The 23,022-nt window shown below is 35.3% G+C and overlaps 1 protein-coding gene across 1 annotated transcript; it reads right to left on the bottom strand.

Moving 5' to 3' along the window:
• Positions 1–14,452: 14,452 nt before the first annotated feature.
• LOC109796194 (leucine-rich repeat transmembrane protein kinase family protein) lies at positions 14,453–18,517 on the bottom strand. The gene is made up of 2 exons (XM_020355866.3): positions 15,626–18,517; positions 14,453–14,951 (listed from the first exon to the last, which is right to left on the bottom strand). The coding sequence occupies exons 1-2, from the start codon at positions 18,162–18,164 to the stop codon at positions 14,653–14,655; spliced, it is 2,838 nt and encodes a 945-aa protein (XP_020211455.2). The 5' UTR covers positions 18,165–18,517; the 3' UTR covers positions 14,453–14,652.
• Between the last annotated feature and the right edge of the window lie 4,505 nt (positions 18,518–23,022).

Raw genomic sequence — 23,022 nt, 5'->3', positions numbered from 1 at the left:
GTTCAGAATGGGCCGTTCTGGATTTGAAACGGGTCGTTCTGAATCTGAAACAGGTCGTTCCGGATCTGAAACGGGTCATTCTGGCCACTCTTGACGTCTATAAATAGCACACTCTAGCACTACCAAAAGCACATTTTTCACTTCTGACTTCTTTTTCTTCCACACTCTAAAGACCAAGGGGAACCCAAAGGAGGAGACCAGCAAGATCCTACTTTAGTTTCATCTCCTGCTTATCGAGGTAAGGGGAGAGTGAGAAACCTCGCTCTGGGTGTGGGAATATATGTTGGGTAGTGGCACTGGCCCCCAATTCTATGTTTGTTGTATGCTCATGTATGAGGGGTTTTTCCCAATTGTATCTATTGCTCTTCTTAAATGTAAATAACTATATGATTTGAGATCTTTATGGGTTCCTATGGGAAATCCTAAGGGAATGCATTGGTGATTATAAGAGAAGATTGTTTGAAGAGGCAGTTATATGAGTAAATTGTATTATTTTAAATGTTTATTGTATGAATTAGAGTGCTTTGTGGGTTCCTAAGAGAACCTTATCAGAAACAGACAAAATATGAATGTTTTCTATTTTACTTTCTGATTGTTCTGTTGTATTCCTTATTGGATGAGATGTACGAATATGTGTTTAATTTCGCAAATAGACATGTTTTGATATGAATTAAAGTGTTCTGTGGAGACTATTTGAATATGAGACATTAGATATGAGGATATGTGATTATGTTATACGATAATGAGACATGATAATATTATATAATAATGAGACATGATAATGTGATATAAGAATGCATAGAGTCTTGATTTACATGCATCATTTACATAAATGTTTTTAAGGGTACGATATGGAACGTCAGGGAAGGTCCTCTTGTGTAAAAGCTTGTGGATTAGTCCTTGGGGATAGCTCAGTTTGTAAGTCCCAGTCTCGCCCATTGTGTGCATGGGATGTATCTTGCACGGCTTAGCTATCTTGACTAGACCCTGGTAGTATGTCCTTCTAGTGAGAGCGCGTAGAGGGTGTGATGTGTTAATGGTGCGACATGCATGATAATATGTAGTCCGTGTCCATTACATGTGCATTTTTAATGTTATATGTTAACTGGATATTTTTATGTCTTGATGTGATATTGTTGTTAATCTATCCATACTATGTACATATACATGTCTTGTTTGTGTTTGGCTATCCGGTGTGTATTCCTACACTGTGAGCCAGAGTGAGATATTTCTCACTAACTTTCCTTTTGTGTTATTTTCCTTTGACTGTTATACAGGTGATCATCAGCATAAGGCTAAGGATGTTAGTGATGAAGCTTAGGCTTCTATGTTGGGCTTTGCTCTAATAGGACATGTGACATCGGGGCGTAGATAGGATTAGATTAGGATGTTGTTCTTATTAAATTATTTTGAAAACCTTAACATTATTTCTTTGTAATTTCCGTTGATTAAGTTATTTGTTTAAGTCATGGATGTGGTACTCTTTATCTAAACACGTTTGGTATTTCAATTATGAAAGATTGTGTTATTCAAATTTTATTATTTATGTCTTATGGTATGCGGGGTAGAGGGTGTCACAATCAGAGAAGACATCCAAAAAGTCACATATAAAAGTGTAGACACCCAATTTCGTCCGGGGGCATACAAAAACAAGATAAGACATCAGAGGGCCCAAAAGCCCAAATCAACTATTTTTAGTGGCCCGGAATGGGCCGTTCCCAAGTCCGGAACGGGCCATTCTCGAATTGGAATGGGCCGTTCCGAGGCTTCTAAAAGGCCTAAAAATTGTAGGTTGGAACGGGCCGTTCTAGACCAGAACGGGCCGTTCCAAACCAATCAAATGGCCTAAAATTTGTACCCCAGAACGGGCCGTTCTAAGGTACAAAATAATACATAACGTTCGGATTCGGAACGGGCTGTTCTGAATCCAGAACGGGCCGTTCCGGCCCACATCTGATGCCTATAAATAGAAATCTCGGCCACAGTTCTCCAGACCTCCAAAATTTTGTCCAGCACTCCTTAGAGTTCGAAATTTCTCCCTTTTTCTCTCTCTCTCTCTCCTATTGTATTTCTTGAGTATTGTGAGACATTTGTAGTTCGAAAGGTTGCCACAAAGCACCTAAAATCTCCATAGTTGAAGATCTAATAAAGCTTGCTACAAGGTATTACTCATCAATCTCTTGTTCTATCTTTTTCTTCTTTTATTTTATATATTTCTATAATAAACGCAATTATATAGATATTTTAGGGTTCACCGTGTAATTTAAATTTCAAGTATGTAAATAATTATTAATAAAGGGGATCTAATATTTAATTTATTATTTCTTATCACGTTAACTTCATCATAGGGTACCGATTGAGGGCACTGTAGGGGTGCTTAATACCTTTCCTACACATAACCGACCCCCGAACCCAATTCTGGTTATTAAGGCCATTATTGGATCTTTTAAAAATCTTTTCTTTTTCCAATGTTTTGAGTAAAACATTGGTGGCGACTCCATGAACTTATTTTCAAAACCATTGATTAAGGATTAGTCTGGCGTCCGGGCATTCCTTAATTGATGAGATTTTCAAAAGGATGTCTAAACCATAGGTTGCAAGATCGAAAATTTTCGGGTTGTGACAGATGGCGACTCCACTGGGGACGTTTAAAGAAGGTCAGGCCCATTTAATTGATGAAGTTAATAAAATAAAAATAATAATTTAAATATTTTTCCCCTTTACTTTGTTTGCTTTATTTGTTTGGCTTTAACATCTATTTGCCTGTTTAAATTCTGCATCTTTTTGAATAAAAATTGTACACAAACCTTTGCACACAACAGTTCTCCCTACACCCGGGGGCATGAGGGTATTAAACATAGGGAGTGGTTGGCGTACGACCGGCCCAAGTTTGGCCTTGGAGCCTGCGAGCCTTGTCAGAAATCACACTCAAGGTGATAACCGGTTACTCTAGCCCAAAATACTGCGACAAACCTTAGAGTTTGCCAGGTGACGGCGACAGAGATACTGGGTCCCTATAATGAGGGCACCTTGGGGGCCTTAAGACCAGTGAGATTAGAACTGTCCTATACAATGCACTTTTTCTTACAGGGACCACAAACTAAAGATTTGAACGTGACTGTTCGTAGGTGTACGTTGATTGAGCATGTGTGTGTGCATTTGTTTGTATTATTTTGTTCTAATAAGATGGATTGGAATGTTAAAACTAAGCAAATAGATAATAAAAAAATAAAAATAAAAATTTATACCCCTTTGTACATTCTTAGGTCAGAATTTCATTAACATCATATAGGTAGTTTCCTTTTTTTTAAAAAAAAAAAGAAAAATCAATAAAAAAAATCTCATCTTTACCATGTACATTCCCCTTTAGATAATAGAAACATGATAAAGATTAGGCAAAAAAAAATGCATGCATTCTAGATTAGCTCATTAATTTCATTCATTTTATTTTATTAGCTAAGGAGGATTAGGTTGCCGTATGTATAAAAAGTTAAGAAAAGTGAATGCTCTAATATACAACAGTATCTGCGCTTTAAAGAAAAAAACTCAAATCATCTTTAAAATACAGATTCTTGCTTAATACTGTCAGAATCTATTTGAGCATTCACAGATAAACAAATCAATGAGACTGATATTTATTATTCTCAACTTTCTCTACATTCTGCATTACATTCATTTAGAGCATATCCCTCCTTGTAAAAGAATAAATGAGAATAAAAAGGGAAATTAACCTATGTGCGTCAGTCAGAAATAATGGAAGCAAACCGTGCATAAAGAGTTGAGGGTAAATCATCAAGACGCCAATTTTTTCCCTAAGAGGACAAAGCCGTGTTGTGCAACCGTGAAATCCAAGTGGAATTGGAATAGACGAATCCACACTCCTAACGAGTTGTAAGCTAATAAAGAGAACTTGAGGAGGACGAATCTCTCAAACACTAAGGCAAAGCGATTAGAGCTTTCTCGAAAGGTGATTTCAACAAAAGAGAAGCATTGCTTGTTAAGAAGCTGCTAGGATGAAAACCCGCAAAGGGCGTTCTAGGCAAAAGAAAAAACAAAAAAATAATGTTTGTTCGAGCTGAAAATCGAGAGACAGCTTGAATGTTCCTCTTAAGACTTCATAAAAAGCTCTATCATCGCTTCTACCCATTCCTACATCTCAGGAAAGATATGGGTTGAAAATACCTTTACGAGAGAAGAGGCCAAAGGCCCTCCCTCTACACAAGATCTTCTGAAGCGCCACATCCAAGCAAGTGGAGGACTAGCCCTACAGTTAGATGACCTAGGCCTCTCTAAGGGGAAACCTCCTTCTTTCTTTTTGTGTACGAATCACGAACTTGGGGCATGCCCGGGCCCTCAAGCTACATTAAATGAGCACGTGTAAATTGAAAATTCCATTTTAATGCCATACACTTTTCTAATTCATTTCTCTTCTCCCTTTTATCTAGTCTAAGCCTCATCAACAAACCTTAAATGAGCAAGTACATTTGAAATAAGGACGTCATCAGAAATAATGGCTTAATACACAATAAAAAAAACACATAAAGATCAATTAAATTGGGCATGACTTATGGATAAAAGTCCAAATGAAATCAGTGCAAGGGGCATCCCTCTTTATTGAAGGAATGAAAGATGATCACAAATGCTGCAAAGACAAAAGTCTGGCAGGAAACCCACTAAGGGGGCTGCGCAAAAATTAAAGCAAGGTCCACTAGGAGACCCACAAACAAAAAGGGTAGCCTAGGCAAAAGTGAGGATAAAAAGAAAATGTCTGCTAGGGAACACATCTCAAGTAACCTAGGCAAAAGTTAGGACAAAGCAACATCCCGAGCTGAAAACCGAAAGGCGGCTCGAGAAGATCATTTAATCAATATGCAATCCCAAGTCATCGCTTAACTTTGAAGGAAATAATAAGCCAATGCAAAAATTGATTTCCTCACTTTGAATGTACTTGTTCATCAACCTAAACCACTAGCCTACCTCGGCCAACCATTCTTCTATAAACCATTTTTGAAAAAAATCCTTTCTACCAAAACTTTTACAAAAAATATATATATATCCTCTTCCTCTCTTTTCTCTTGACCTATATAGCATTAAGATAAATTTGAGAGATACACGGAGTATGCACAGTGAACACTCACAAGGAGAAGATGGAGGTGTCCTAGAACAGAGTCTAGGTACACCTGATCTAAGGGCTAACGTATCATATCCGATATAAGCGAGAGGGTTGAACTACACAAATCTCAAGTTCAAGAAGCAACACTTAGAATGAATTCGACACGGCTAAAGGCTAACAATTCATGTCATTGATCAATGCGCATAGATTAATTTCTTGAAAGTAAAAATAAATTTGCATTTTAAGCATTAGCATAGAAGCATCATTGCATAACATGCATATGACCCAAGTGTGCATAAAAGGGTATAATTTCACTTTTAAATAATTGGAAAAAAATCCAATCCATTCCTGCTTTGCATTTTCTTTTGCATTCTTGCATTCTTTGTGTGTGTCTATCTATCACTTGTTGGAGGAATCAAGAGGCCGAAGCACTCGTACAAAAAAATCAACAGCTAAACAGTGCCTTAAGAGCCAAGATCATGTCAAAAAAGCATAGCCCCAACAAGGGCATTCCACACAAGTGGTTTCATACAACCACCTAGAAAAGAAAGACACGTCAACAGCAAGACGGGATAGAATTGGAAGAGGAAGAATAATCAAGCCTATAAGCATGAAAGAGGCCATCGCGCCTCACTTCTCAACCGAATGATGGAAGATCCATGAAAATGCCAAGACCAAGAATGTTTTCCTACCAAAGCCAGGAGTGGCTTCCAAAATAATACTCATCAATAAAGATTCAACAAATAACATCATCATGTGATCCCTCCACCAATGATGACAACAAAAGATAAAAACAGAAAAAGGCAAGCTTCATACACGTTGAAAAAGTCGAAGCATTTAGAAAAACAGCAGAAAAAGGCAAGCTTCAAACATGAAAGAGCCGAAGCTAAACAAAAATGAATTTCAGAAAAAATCTATCACAAGCAGCGCCTGGAGAGGCATCATAATACTCACGTGGCAGGGGCAACATTGGAATCCCTGCCAGCCATCCACTTCTCTGCCCACTAACACAAGGGCACAACAAACATCTCTTGCCCATCCACCTAGGGGCGGTTGTTCATTCCACAACCATCCATCAATAATCAAACAAGAAATCATCAAAAGGACTCAACATTACGCTTGGAGAGGCATCACAATACTCACATGGCAGGGGGAACACTAGAATCCCTGTCATCCATCAACTCCTTTGCCCACCATCATAAGGGCACCACCTACTAGTAATCCTTGTCTTCATCATACATCCTCCCATGGAAAAGGGGCAATCACATCATCATCATCAGCAGGCAGCCTGGAGAGGCTAGGCATAATAATACTCAGTATTTACTCCTTTGCCCACCATCACAAGGGCACCACCTACCAGCAATCCTCGTCTTCATCAGACGTCCTCCCATAGAAAAGAGGCAATCACATCATCAGCATCAGCAGGCGGCCTGGAGAGGCCGACATAATAATACTCACCATCAGCAGGCAGCCTGGAGAGGCCGGCATAATAATACTCACAATATCAGCAGGCGGCCTGGAGAGGCCGGCACAATAATACTCACAACATCAACAGGCGGCCTGGAGAGGCCGGCACAATAATACTCACAATATCAGCAGGCGACCTGGAGAGGCCGGCACAATAATACTCACAATATCAGCAGGCGACCTGGAGAGGCCGGCACAATAATACTCACAATATCAGCAGGCAGCCTGGAGAGGCTGGCACAACAATACTCACAACATCAGTAGGCGGCTTAGAGAAGCCGACATAAAAATACTCACAATATCAGCAGGCGGCCTAGAGAGGCCGACACAACAATACTCACATTAGCAAGCGACCTGGAGGGCCGACACAACAATACTCAACATCAGCAAGTTGAAGAACCGGATCTCCACCTCACTATCGCAAGAGAAGCAATTAAGAGCCGAAACAATGGAGCATCTACTTGAAGACCAGAGGTCAAGTGTACAATTTGTCAGCCTTGTTATCCAATAGAGTATGCAATCAATGCTCAATTGCTCTAAAGGGTAAGGATACGAGAAAATACACCTATCTAAGGAAAACAACGCAAAAGCACCAAAGAGATGAACAGAAGACTCGGACAAAATGTCTACGTCTTTACTTGCCTTTGGAAAAGCAACACATTACTATTCCAAAGGACAAGTAAAGAGGGGCAGCTGTAGACACCCAATTTCGTCCGGGGGGCATACAAAAAACAAGATAGGACATCAGAGGGCCCAAAAGCCCAAATAAACTATTTTTAGTGGCCCGGAACAAGCCGTTCCAAAATCGGAACGGGCCGTTCCCAAGTCCGGAATGGGCCATTCTCGAATTGGAACGGACCGTTCCGAGGCTTCTAAAAGGCCTAAAAATTGTAGGTTGGAACGGGCCGTTCTAGACCAGAACGGGCCGTTCCAAACCAATCAAATGGCCTAAAATTTATACCCCAAAACGGGCCGTTCCAAGGTACAAAATAATACATAACGTTCGGATTCGGAACGGGCCGTTCCGAATCCAGAACGGGCCGTTCCGGCCCACATCTGATGCCTATAAATAGAAATCTCGGCCATAGTTCTCCACACCTCCAAAATTTCGTCCAGCACTCCTTAGAGCTCGAAATTTCTCCCTTTTTTTTTCTCTCTCTCTCTCCTATTGTATTTCTTGAGTATTGTGAGGCATTTATAGTGCGAAAGGTTGCCACAAAGTACCTAAAATCTCCATAGTTGAAGATCTAATAAAGCTTGCTACGAGGTATTACTCATCAATCTCTTGTTCTATCTTTTTCTTCTTTTATTTTATATATTGCTATAATAAACGTAATTATGTAGATATTTTAGGGTTCACCGTGTAATTTAAATTTCAAGTATGTAAATAATTATTAATAAAGGGGATCTAATATTTAATTTATTATTTCTTATCACGTTAACTTCTTCATAAGGTACCGATTGAGGGCGCTGTAGGGGTGATTAATACCTTCCCTACACGTAACCGACCCCTGAACCCAATTTTGGTTATCAAGGCCATTATTGGATCTTTTAAAAATCTTTTTCTTTTCCAATGTTTTGAGTAAAACATTGGTGGCGACTCCATGAACTTATTTTCAAAACCATTGATTAAGGATTAGTCTAGCGTCCGGGTATTCCTTAATTGATGAGATTTTCAAAAGGATGTCTAAACCATAGGTTGCAAGATCGGAAATTTTCGGGTTGCGACAAAAAGGCAGTTCATTCACCAAAACATTAGTCTTAGAATTCAAAGAAGCTAACAACATGTACACTTGGGCATCCTCTTGCAAAGATACCTTAACTTGGTTGGCAGTCAAATACTCCTTACTCACCTTTTCAATGGACTCACCAAAAACAACAGATTTATCAGCACAATTAAAAAGGACATGATTGAAAGATAATCAGTCCATACCCCACATCTAGCTGACTCAAAGGCAAATAAATTAAGTTAACTATGAAATTTCTACCATCACTATGAAAAGGACATTTCAAATAGACATCAGAAGTAGAAACTGGCCCACTAGTTAGCGTCTCCACAATTAACATGAGTGCCCTCAGCTATCATCCTCTACAAGGCACCCTACCACCAAATTCTAGTCTCCCCAAAAAGCATGAAGCCAGCCAAAGTCACATTTTGCACCAAAGGACATCCCAAAGCTTGGAATATCTTTTCAACCTCAAAAATCTAGTTAGCAGCTCTGTCATGATTATAACCCCCACGAAAGCTTGGTAGATTTTTTTGTTGGAATCTCTTTAGCCAATCTATCTTTGGCCATTGGTTCATAGTACCAAGAGCCTGAGCCATCACTTGCAAAGAATTAGCGATTGCATGATCATTTCTACCCCTAGCCATCATTCTTCTAGTTCACAGAAAAAGTAAAACAATTATACAACAATTAATAAAACAATCAGCACAATCATATACCACACTATACAAACAATATGCTTAAATGTGACACCCTTACTACCCCAACACATATATTATAATACCATAAAGAAATAAAGAAATAATTTTTTTCAACATTGGTAAAGGGTCCACATAAAACCTTCATAATTGTTCTTCAATATCCAAAATAATTGAAAATAAAACTTAGAAAATAAAACCTAAGAGTTTACAAATTATTTTCAAAAGAATAAGTACAACATCAAATATATATAAAAATCCAGGTCCTAGAAATCCTTTGCCCCGATGTCATAATATCATAGCGCACCCACAACTCAATTGTTGGCATTTTGGATGTCACTAGCATTTTGGATGTCACTCATAGCCAAATCTTCCTCACTTAAAACATCCACAAATTGTATGGTGTGAAAAGAAAACATCTATATGTTGAAGTTAGATGTAAAACACATAGAAGGGGGGTTGAATATGTGTGTGTGAACAAAGGAATTTTAAAACATTTTTCACAAACAATCTCTCTTTCGTCTAATAAAATCTTATCAGCAAATGCTAAATAGAAGCTACCCAGAATAGGTTTAACAAAATCACTTTTTTGTTTGGAAGTTTCATCGTCTACTTAAAGAAAATGCTTCTTTAAATGAAAACCATTCTTTTGGATAATAAGTTGAACAAATATGGTTTTCGTCTGAAGATAGTTCTAATAGAAGATAATCATTGAATGAAGTTTTCAGTGTGTTAGATTAACCAAATAAAGTGCGTCTGAAACATTAAAGCTTAGAGCAAGTATTTTTATACTGATTCACTCAAACTAAGCTACGTCTAGTCTCCTTCAAAAGAAGGGTTCCACTAGATAATCAATAAAATACAAGTATTGTTTGTTTAGCCTCTTCAGGCTCGTAGTGAGTATTATAGACCACCAAGATCACAACCACTCCTGGTCCCAAGTATTCTTAACCACTTCTAGCTCATCAACTTCACTTGCAGACACTAGTATTCTTTACTCAATCACTTCTGGCTCCCAGTGAGTATTATCAACCAACTCCTGGCCCGCTAACTTCACCATTAGCGCTAGTATTCTTTGATCAACCACTTCTGGCTCTCAGTGAGTATTCTCGACCAACTCCTGGCCCGTCGACTTCACTCATCAACGCTAGTATTCTTTACTCAGACACTTTTGGCTCGCAATGAGTATTCTTTGACAAGCCTCTCCAGGCTTTACAAGTATTATTTCCCTAGCCTCTTCAGGCTTTACATATGATAGCTTAACTTGTTTGATTTGAGTGTTTGGGTTACTCTCATATAGAGGTTACATAAGGTTATACACTCACTAAGGTATGCAACCTTAGTCTTTGCAACAATTGAGTGTTTGGTCTACTCTCACAGAGAGGATACATAAGTTGGTACACTCACTAAGGATTTTGTTCCTAAGATACACATGCTTGGAACTCCTTAGTATATATAGAGATGAATACACTATGTGATGGAAACTTGGTGGAGAATCCGGATTGATGTTGAATCCTCTTCAAGTTCCTCCCTAGATCTTCGGCTCCTTGATTCTTCTTAAGCTTTCCTAAGGTCTCCAATGGAGGAGGAGACCTTAGAGCCACCACGGTTTGGTGGAGAACTCTCCCAAGAGACGCCACTCCTTGATGAAGAGATAAGTCTCTTCAATTCTCACCACACTCTTCTAGTGAAGGGATAAGAGAATTGGATGAATATCAAAGAGGTTTAGGGACTTTTAGAAGAGAGAAATCTAAGTAATCTTCATAAAATAAATCTCAATATATCCAAAAGTGTTTTACAATGAAGGAAAAACAAATATATAGGAGTAGGAAGCTTAGAGAGCAAGCTAGCCTTAACCATGGTTTACTAGGAACCATGGTAAGGTCTAACTAACCGTCCATGGTCTAGAGGCTTGGAGAGCAAGCTACTCACTTAGCTTGCTTGGTAAGCAAGCTAGGGAGAAGCTTGTGCTTCAAGCTTCTAAGCTTGAGAGAGAACAAGCAATATGGCCATGTGAACACAAGGCAAGGTGGGTGGCTCATGGACTTCATTTTACTCCAACCGGTTTTGAAAAATGTTGATTTGGTTTAGTTAGGTTCATCAAATGTGAATGGAACCAAGCTAAATCAAATCTATGAAAAATTAGGAGTAAAATGAGTCTAATATGTAAATTTTAGCCTAGGTCCATCTCTTGGTCCAATTTCTAGTAACACTCTTTAGCTTGCTAGTCACACTCTCTAGCTTGCTAATGCCACTCCCAATCCTACTACTAGAAAAATAAGAAAAGAGTGTATTTCTAGATTAGGTTAAATGGAGTCAAAGTGCCCAAGTAACCTACCCTAGAAACAATACACAATAGCTACTAAAAGGAAATAAAGTGCCTCTCAAATACAAAGGCAAAAATACACCTATACAAGTATCTACTATATACAAGGTACAAGAAACCAAACTATACAATGTATTTACAATAGAGACTCCTTAGATCAACCTTCACCCTTTTTGGTCTTACCTCTTCCAAAGGGATCCTTGGGGATTAGATTTCCATCACTATGGTACATTTGACTCTATACGCTCTATCTCTGGATTCGTTGCTTCGTGGGCTTGATACCACTTGGTTAAGAATGCAAGGTTAAATCCAAAAGCCAACCTTTCAAGGTTTGAGATAGTGATATATATATTGTCTTGTAGAATTTTCCTGTTGCAAGTGTCCGTTGAAGCAGATATAGTCGTTTATGACTAGTTTGATCTCTCATTTAATTCTCAAGATCGTTGCATTAAATGTTGCTTCCCGTTTATAGACCTTGCGTGAAGTCTTCTTTGCCTTGTTAGCAGCTATGTCTGAATTTAGCAGAGACCTAAGAGCCTTTTTGTCCTTTTCTGGTCACATAGCTATGGAGTGTTGTCCTTTTCAGAAAAAAGTGATGTACTTTTTCTGACACATGCATGCTTTTCCTTTTGCGTTCTTTTCTTCTTCTTCTTTTATCATGCTATCATGTTGAGAGCATTTAAGTGATTGTAGAAGATGCCTTGATTTTCATCTACGTTTGTTAGTCCTATGTGTCTCAATCTGTGATTTTCATCTGAGCATTTGAGTTTAATGCTTTGACTTTCTTTTGATCTGGTCAACATTATAGATAAACTGACTTTGTTCTTTTTCTGACGTGCCTTTCAATTTGTGTTGTCCTTTGTCTTATATGTTGTTGACATTCTTCTGTTCTGTGACTCATGCTTCGTCTAGTTCCTTATATTGCACTAAAGGTTGTCCTTAACATACCTTCGTCAGATATTGGACTCATAGTCATCTTGGTGCACATATTGTACTTTGTCTATTCAATTAGTTTGATTTGTCTGGTTCTCATGATGTGCCTTGCCTTGACTGTTCTTTTATCAGAGTTAGCCATCTTGTTTCATCCGATGTTTAATACATCTTTGTCTAGTTCCAAGTTTGGTCCTATTTTGGCTTTTCTTCTGATACTTCAATGTCTCAACTTGTAGTAGGCCTTATCTAGTGTTTGTTGAATGTTCTTTCGTCTGTGATCAGACCCAATCTTGATGCTTGACTAGCCATAATTTGATTCTCTTGTTTAGTTTGTCCAGGCTTCGTAGATCTCGCATTTAATGCATTTGATCTTGCATTAAATGTTTGCTCGGTGATATTCGGTTACCTGAAGTTTTTTTGTACCATTTGTTTACTTCTATGTCTGGGTTCAATCATGACCTAGACATCTCTGTACTTTCCTGGCATTTTAGCTATAGAGGCGTTGTCTTTTACTAACTGGTAGGTATACTTGCTCTGACACGTGCAACTTTGACTTGTGGATAAGCGCTAGTCCGTTTTTCTTTTCTCTCTTCTTCTATTTTGATGACTTCATGTGTTCTTCTAAGAGTGTGGATGCTAGGTAGTTCTTCTCCTTGTGACTTTATCCATAATCAGCATTCTTAGTTTTCGTTTGTGTATTTGAGTCTCCGTCTGGTCATCTATGCAAGCTCTTGACTCCGTCTAGGATGCTTTGATTTAGGTTTGTCCACCATCCGTGGTTTTGTATCATCTGAGGCTTCACTAATTTCCTTCTTATGTTGAGCTTGTTTTTGTTTGATCTTTTCATCTAATGTCTTGTTGCTTTTACCCTTTACCTTGGCTCGTGCTTTGTTCTTTATTTTGCGTTGTGACAAAGCAATATAAAAATATTCAGTATTCATCTGACTGCTCTTTACACTTCACCTGACTAGAGTTACTACTTCACTATGAGAAATATGAGTTTTGATACACATTATTTAACTTCTCCCTTCTAGTATTTATCTTTTCTCTACAATCACTTTCTATCAAAAGTAACCATGTAAAAACCTAAATCCTAAACTCGAATATAATGAAAAGTAGTACAATTAAAACCAAAGTTGCTTCAACCTGTCAATGGTCTTTATTTCCAAGATGTAGGATGAGGAAAATTTCTTTTTGAAGAACTCACTTTTCAATGTTGGAAGAGCTTTGATTCATGTACTCTTCTATTTAACTAGTTTCAATACCGGTAAAAAAATTCTTCTCCCATAACATTATAATGGTATTTTTGCAATTTTTAAAAATAATTTAAAATTAAAAAAAACCACATCATTATAACAACATCGACCAATTTGTAATGGACCAGGAGCAAACACCAAAAAAAAATGAAAGTGTTTTCAATTAATTTAATGTACTTTATAAAATAATATAGAGACTTATAAAATATTAAGAAATACTTTTTGAAAATCAAAATATTTCATAACTCTATAGTTATTTAAAATTATTTAAAAATTATTAATATTTATTGAATCAACTGATATTGTATTTAATCTTTGAACATCAAAATATTATGTTTAAGTCTTGAATTTAGATAATATTAAATAATATTTTTTATTATTTAAAAATATAAAGATAAAATAATCAAAATATTGCATCAAAATATTAGGTTTAAGTCTTGAATTTAGATAATATTAAATATTATTTTTTATTATTTAAAAATTTAAAGATAAAATAATCAAAATATTGTGTACACGAAAACAAGATATTTTGATATTTCTTTTATAATAAATATAGATTATTAGATCCACTTATCCTTATATAATTATCTTTACCCCGTTTTTCCTCATCCCCGATTATTCTGTATTTTATCTTTTACATCCGAATGTGATAATCATATCTTCAACACGAATGGTTTAGGTAAGTTAAAAATCTAAGTTTTAGTAGTTCAACATACATAAATCAGCTAAAATATACCGTTACCATAAAATAAAAATACTCGGAAACAAATTCTGGGAGTTAAAGGATTTGAATTTTCTGATTTCAAACTCAAACATAACTATCATTTAGTCCTCTTGTGTATAACAATTGAGTGAGTTTGATGAATCCATTCTTCTAGAGTAAGTTAAAATGGAAATATTAAACCTTGAGCAACAAAGTCCACTATGCAAAGTTGCACACACAAAAATAAGACATCCATTATTATACGTATGAGCTATATGTCTACTAGTAAACTGAGTTACTGTACAATGTTGACAAACCATAGAAGTATTGAGCAAACCCTATCCTATCATATATTCTACCTTCCATATTTTCTAGAGTTAAACAAAAATCTCTTAAATATTTATTCCAACCCTGAATAATAATCTGAGTTCATCTAGCATTTAGGAGCATGCGTAGCACACTCTTCATCTTTGGTCTTGTTTCTGGGGATGTATTAACACAAAGAAGAGCAATATTGAGAATTGCAAGCATCTGGTTTCTGACTGCTTGTGATGTTCTACTGACATTAAAATCAAGAATGTAATCATGGTTTGCCGAATAACGCAAAACCCACTTGACCAATTCCGTTCCTTCAGTCACTGCAGGTTTTCCTGTCAGAAGTTCAAGCAGAATGACACCGTAGCTGTAGACATTCCCAGCCATTGTGACAGTCATTGTGTATGCATACTCTGCCAAGAACCAAAGTAAGTTAAGAGCTTTGAGACACTAAGTGTGTGCTTGAATAAGCATTTCAAAAATTGATTTTGAAATGAAGTGTTTCTTTTTTCTTTTTTACTTTTTTATAGCCAGATTTTGAAGTGAATTAATCTATTTTTGGATGATTTTATCATAAAAGCAAGTTTGCTTGAAATTTAGTGTAAATTTTTCAACATAATACAGATTGTTTGGATAAATTTCTCCAAAAACACTCCTAAGAAATAAAAATAAGAAGGAAAAATAAACCAAGTTTCTCTATAAACTAAAATTAGTTTATGCATAAGCTAGATTGTTGAAGTTCTCTTATTAACTTCTCCAAAATCTTAATTTTAACTTGTGCATAAGCTAGTTTTAGCTTATGGAGAAACTTGTTTTGATTTTCCTTTTTATTTTTCCCTACTAAAAGTGTTTCTGAAAAAACTTATCCACATAAGCCCCAGAAATAATCACAAAGTAGAGATATGTAAATGAGATAGAGACAACTTTGCTTAAAATATTTTTGGAAGGTTGTTCACTTAGTAGAATTCAAAAACTATTTGACCCACATTGCCCCTACAATATATATAGTCATTGGTGGTGGATTATATGAAGTTAATCTATGAACAAAGAAAAACTAAAAGGGATATAAGGTTGAAAAGCTTTTTACCAGGAGGAATATAACCAACTGAACCAGCAACTGCAGAAAAATTCCCTGTACTCTTTGAGGGATCAATCACCTTGTAGTGTTCAATATCCCCAACTAGAGGCTCCTTGAGGGACTTCAGCATAATACTTTTACTTGATAGATCAAGAAGTAGTATTGGACTAGAGGCGAATCCGTGAAGAAAAGAGAGTCCTTGAGCAACCCCAACTGCTATACTGTATCTACTAGCCCAATCTAAAGAGGAATCCATGCTTCCATGAAGAACATCAAAAAGGGAACCATTTGAGATATACTCATATAGTATATAAGCAGAATCAGTGGACAGAACATAAGCCAAAGGAGTCATAACATTTGAATTGTTCAATTTTGCCAAGACTTCTAGCTCTTTCCCAAATTTATCATGACTTCCAATCGGCAATACCTTGTCAGACCAGTTCAGTTTCTTGACAAAATAGATTGATCCCGATGGCATGACGGCCTTGTAATAAGTTGAAAATCTTGTTTTCAGAGTAACATTTGATGATTTAGCAACAGCTTCCATTGCTTTGGAGAAGTCAATGCTTGACCTGTGTATTCCATTAGGAGTTAATACATTACTTTGGACTACCTGAGGATGCTGATGATCTTCTGCTGACTGTAAATGCTCGTCATTAACCCTGTAATAGTGTCGTGACACGGACACAACCAGCAGGGTGACTAGGCCAACAAGAAAAATAGCTGCTACAATTGCAATGAGAATTGCAACAGCAACAGATATTCCCTTCTTAGTGGAAGTGTTGAGTAATGGGTTGTCCTGGGCAGAAGTATTTTTCAGATAAGTTCCATCATATTCAACATGCACGTGTTGACTAAAATTTGGAATTTCACCAGACAGCTGATTGTTAGAAAGTAACAACAGTGTCAAAGCTGACAATTCTGTTAGATAATCGGGGACTGGACCAGTAAAATTGTTATTTGAGAGATCCAAGACTTCCAGACTAAACAAAGTATGAAAACGGTCAGGAATAGGACCACTAAAGTGGTTGCTACTAAGATTCAGTGAAACCTGCAGACTGACTGGCATGCTTGGAATCTCACCACTTAGCTGGTTTTGCCCAAGTTGAAGCTCTAAAAGAGATTTTAGGTTGCTAATGAATGTCGGTATGGAACCATTCAGATTGTTGCTTTGCAAGTGCAACATAGTAAGACTGCTCAAACTTGTTATCTCAGATGGAATTGATCCACCCAGAGAATTCGAGCTCAAATTCAGCGTTGACAACTTAAGAAGTTGGCCAAATTGATATGGGATTGTACCACTAAGGTTGTTTAATTGAAGCTTCAAGACTTGAAGATTGCTAAGATTACCAAGCTGTGGAGGCAATACACCACTCAAGTCATTCTGAGCTAAATTCAGCAATGCCAAATTCCTGCAAGAACCCAAACCAGCCGGTATTGATCCGATGAACTCATTGTCATCCAGCTCCAAGTATGTCAAATTTTCAACAGTTGCAAAACCATCTGAAGGAATATTTCCACTCAGATGATTGCCCCCAAACCTCAACCTGAACAAGCTTGGAGAAACTTTTGTAGGTAATGACCCCCTTAACTGATTATTGGACAAATCTACAACCAGCAACTGTGATGGAGATAAAAGGTCTTCTGGAATGGGCCCAGACAATTTATTAAAACTGAGATCCAAATTTGTGAGATATTTTGTAATCCCAGGAGGTACAGAACCTGTGAAAGTGTTCAGATTTGCTGCAAATCTTGAAAGTTTGGTGAGGTTCAAAAGTGAAGTTGGAATTTCTCCAACGAGTTTATTAGAGGAAAGGATCAAAGTTTCCAATTTAGAAAGCCTTCCAATATTGGTAGGAATAGACTGGGAAAGTTCATTTTCCTTAAAATCAATCCCAGTCAAATTTTCATAACTAAACAATTCATCAGGGATTTCTCCATTAAAGTGATTGTTAGAAAGCACAAGCCACTCCAAAACCATGGACTTTCCCAGTTTGGTAGGAAGAGACCCCATGAACTTATTGAAACTAAGATTCAAACTTTTGAGGCTAACCAACCCATCTAACTCTAAACCAACCCTCCCTGTCAAGTGATTGAAAGACATGTCAAGGGTTTCCAATCCATCAAAACCACTAAAAGTAGGTAAAACACCTTCTAAATGGTTTTCACTGAAATTCAACAGCTTCAACCCCTTAATCTTCCCACACTCAGAGATGAAACCATCTGGGATTGAGCTCAGCCGGTTGTTGGAGACATCAAGATGCTCCAAAGTTTCAATTTTGCAAACAACAGGAAGAAAGTCAGAAGAAGAGAGTGAAAACCCAGATAGAGAAACCCCTACTACAGAGAGACTGGTATTGTCACAAGTCACTCCCTTCCATGCACATGGATTTGAGTCACTCCATGGAACAGGAAAAGCAAGACTTTTGGAGAGATTGGACATGGTTTCTGTTTGGTTTTGTGACAGCAGGGACAACACCATAGGACAGAAACAAAAGAAGAACATAATACTAAGAAAACAAGTGGGGGTGTACTCATACCTGCCCATGTTCTTAGCAGTGTCTGTTATTCAGTTTTGAACTGTGCTTATATATCCTTCACTTTTATAATATACATGCACTATCTAATTGGGGTGTTTTGGTGAGTATTTTATTTGATTTGGATTCAGGGTGGAGAGAACAAGAACATGGAGGATAGAGGAAGAAGAGAATGTTGGGAAATGTGTGCAAGAGAATATCTAGGATATGTTTGGAGTTGAAGGAAGGTTGATGGAAAGAGAGTGAGAAGAAGCATGGTAAGGTAAAGTGTTTTGGAGTGGAGTTGACTGACATTGCAGGTCTCTCACTGCACAAAGACTTGTGTTGTTTGTGACATAACATTGCACTCAAACAAGAACGAATGACACTGCCTTTTGTAACACGTTCTATCCTTTTTCTTTTCTAAAGCAAAAGCATTACCATTATTAGACCAATTTTATAATCTCCTCCGATATTGAATAGCCTAAAAATACAATTTCGTGGATGTTGGGTTTTACCTAAATCAATAAAAAATATTAATAAAATATTGTTACATACATTTACCCTAATTTTATGTTAATTAGCTTATAGTTATATATTCTTTTACAATAGCTTATAAATTACATGTTAGAAATTTTAACAAAATACTATCAAATTCTTACCTGTCAACCCTAAATATTGTTTTGGTCTAACAATACTCATAGACACTAAAATGTGACAATAAAAAAATCTAAAAATTAGACTGTTTAAAATAATAATACTTAATAAAATACTTTATCAAGTTTTGAATATAAGTAAAAAAAAATCAATTTACACTAATTAAAAATAATTATTTACAACATTTAATTTTGTTAACCTCATCCAAAAATAATTTTTTTTCTTAAACTATCATTTCTTGAAACTTTCTTACCAAAAAAATATTTTCTTGAAAAATGATAATATTTTTTTTTACTTATAAAACTGAATTCAGAATAATTATTTGTTTTTTATTTGAGATTCAATTTATATTATCTCATATACTAATTATTTTTAGATTAAAATATTTCTAATTACAATATATTAATTTAATTTAAGAAAATATATTAATTATAAATTATTTATAGAATATATATCTTAATTGATAAGAAGAAATGTGAATATTAATTAGAGAAACAAATTGTATAATGAAGACATACTAATGATTAGAATGTATGTTGTAAATTAGTTTTTCTTATTTTTCTCAATCAAATAAAAAAAATACTATTATAAATACACACATATCGATAGTATGAATACCACTAATATTTTCCAAGTAAACACTATGCAGTATGTATGTACACTGATCCTTCCCTAAATTAGTTCCTTGCACTTTGACTACGACCACTATATTTTTATTACTTGCAATTTTTCTCACTTCTTATACATGCATACCAACACTATTAATATTTAATTTTCTAAGGAAACAATGTATATGTTGTATGAACACTTATTACATGATTTTCCGTTTGCGTGATCCTTACTTGCTTAATTTATTTCGATGGACTTTGACTCTGAATACGTACTTGTCATGCTAGGACCCTGTGAAGCTAATTTATTATTCAAACACGCGTTTGAGGAAATGACTCGGAATGCGAGATCCTCGTAGTCCTTACCGTGTTCTATGGACAACAATATTTTGAAACTCAATAATTAAGACTTTTCATTTTTTTTAAATATTAGTATGAGTTATTATTTTTCCCCCTTTTATGAATATGATTCATTTAAGGGATGTCAAAATAATTTTGTATGTATCTGTGAATAAAAATCACCTATTATTTTTTCCCCTTTTATGAATATGATTCATTTAAGGGTATCAAAATAATTCGTACCTGGTTGTGGATATAGAAAAGAAATATTATAAATGAATATACGTAGGTAATATGTATGAACATTTTTTTTTATACCCATATGTTAATGGAAGAATATGAATATCATAATATTTATATTCGTATTGTTAATATTCAATTTATTTGTACTTGTATGAATTTTATTTTATTTGAACTTATAATAGTTAAGTATTGTACTTTATTATCTTTTTATTTAGATTTATGTATAATTAAAATATTTTCTTTTAATAACTATTGTTTAAACAGTAAATTTATATTATTAAATGTTTAAAAGCTAGTTTTTAAATTCACTTATTGTTTTTCAGTATAATTGTAAAAAATATTTGAATTTTAATTTTATAAACTTTAAAAATAAATTATGCAAATTTTATTTGAATTATAGTTAAAATCTTCAAACTTCTTTATGTAGATTTTATTTTATAGATTTTTATAATTTTTAAAAGAAAAAATGCTACAAATAACTAAAATGTATGGTTAAAATATATTTGTTTAATATTTTTAAGATACTTTTAGTAAATACACGTGGGTACCCATAAATATTTACAAATATTGAAAAGAATATGCAAGTATTCGCTTAACAGGTGCCCACACAAATATGAAGACAAGTGTGAAACAGATGTTTATTTGATGGAGAGGTAGGGGGAAGCTACTACCTATACCCACCCTACCCTGTTGACATCCCTAGTCCATATAGTATGTCAAAACCAATGTTTTTAAAATGGATTGGTTATTAAACTAGTCTAAATATTGGTTCAAGATTCAATGTTTCAATTGTGATTGAACCGTGATCAAATTGGTATTAATAAAATAATTATTATTATTATTATAAATACAAAAAATAATATTAAATAAATATAATATCATAGTTTTATAACACTAAAAATTAAAATAAAATGTTATTTATCAATTTTCAACATTTAATGTGATATAATATTTATGTTTTAAATATAATATAATATGTAGAAGAACATATGCACAAAGTTTTGATGATGCCAAAATATAGTAGAAAATAAAAGGTCAAGTTACAGCAAATTGATCAAGAAGCAAAATCTCAAGAAATAACTAAATTAAGAAGTCTTGACTACTTAACTTAATATGTAAAATGAACTTTTAGAAATTTCAAATTTTACTTGGCCATTAAAACTAGAATTTCAAGAAAATCTCAAATAATCTTTTTGAATATAAGAGTAAGTTTTTATATCTTTTTGAAAAGAAAATAAAAAGAGTGTTAAAAAAGATTTTACAAAAATATTTTTGACTGAAAATTAGAAGTTTCCTATAATCAAAAGTTTGTGTAACGAATATAGTAATCTTTGTCTAGTAATCGATTACCAGCTTAAGTAATCGATTACCAGACCTTGTAATCGATTACCAGAAGAGGGAACTTAAAAAATTTAGAAATCTCAAGTTGGAGACTTGAGGACTAGACATAGGTAGGATTGGTTGAACCAGTATAAAACAAGTTTGCAATTCTTCTTTCCCTACATTTTTAATTGTTAAGTCAGACGAAACGCATTTGCAATTCCCATCGAGGTTTTGAATATGACAAATATAATACCTATTGTTATTGCTGACATGTGCATTAGTGTTTCAGATAAATGAAAATAAGTTCAGGAAAAATGAAGGGCAAGAATGATCAAGCATAATCGAGTTGGATGAGACATCAGACGATGGCAGGAGTTAGTATCAAGACTAAGGTCTAATCAAAATACAAGATAAGACGAATCTATCAGCTAAAGCATAAGGAATCAGATGTAAGACCGAAATAAGCACTGTATGAGTCTAAGTGAAACATGGAATGAAAGTTGGACAGACATCAACATGAAGTGATGAAAACATCAGATAGAACCAAACAAACTAGGACACGAAGTTATCACTCTCAAGACCAGACGAAGAATCCTGTATCCAAAGGCAGTTGGAAAGTAATGAAGCGCGTCTGAAGTCCACTAATTACATCGAGTGAAATCAGACAAGAAACACAAAAGGACGTCAAACTAGAATACAATAAAGAAGAAAAATAGGCAAGCGTGGAGTTACAAGTCAAAGCTGCGTATGTCAGAAAAATGACACCTACTTTTCAGAGAAAGATAGCAACCGCAACAGCTAAACTGATGAGACAAGTACAGATATGCCTAGATTATGATTGAAGTCAGACATTGGAGTAATCAACTACACAAAAGGATTTCACGTATACCAGCAAACATTTAATGCAAGATCAAATGCATTGAATGAAAAGATTTACATAGCCATGAACAAGCCTCCATCTACAACGACATGAAGCTACGCTTCAACGAAAAAATTTGAATTCAAAAAAACGGGCAGCTTTATCAAATGGCTATAAGTATTAAGGCAAAGAAGAAGAAGTAGAAGAACATAAAAAAAACGTGCAATAAGAAAAAGAAAGCAAAAAAAGTACAAACTACTTTTCTTCTCAAAAAGCATTTCTTGTATATTTGTGTAAAAAACTAAGATAGCTTATCTTAGTGAGTGTTGCTAATAGTCTATCCTCTTTACGAGAGTAAACAAAAACTTAGACATTTATTCCTATAAAACTAACGTTACGCATCTTAGAGAGTGTAGAAGCTATCCTATCCTCTTTGTGAGAGTTGAAAACACACTTAACACCTTCATTTGCTATAAAGCCTGAAGAGACTAGTAGAAAGAATACTTGTGAACCAGAAGTGGTTTGAGAATACTAGCATTGGTGAGTGAAGCTGGCGGGCCAGAAGTGGTCAAGAATACTTGGAGAACTAGAAGTGGTTAAAGAATACTAGTGTCGACAAGAGAGGTTGACGAGCCAGAAGTGGTTGAGAATACTTGTAATACTGAGTAATTAGTGGAACCCTTCAGTTGAAGGAAACTAGACATAGCTCAGATTAAGTGAAGCAGTATAAACATTTGTGTATACCTTCTCCTATACTTACTTCATTTTCATCCATTTTCTTGTCAACAAACTGTTAGACGAAAACACAACTGCTTATCTTGTTTGAGAAACAATTCCTTTTATTGGACAATAAAATCTTTC

This window comes from Cajanus cajan, chromosome 1 (genome assembly GCF_000230855.2).
Source record: "Cajanus cajan strain Asha chromosome 1, NIPB_CcT2T_4, whole genome shotgun sequence".
In the NCBI taxonomy this organism is placed as follows: Eukaryota; Viridiplantae; Streptophyta; class Magnoliopsida; order Fabales; family Fabaceae; genus Cajanus; species Cajanus cajan.
The sequence above is the reverse complement of the archived record's forward strand: the minus strand, read 5'-3'. Positions and strand labels throughout refer to the sequence as shown.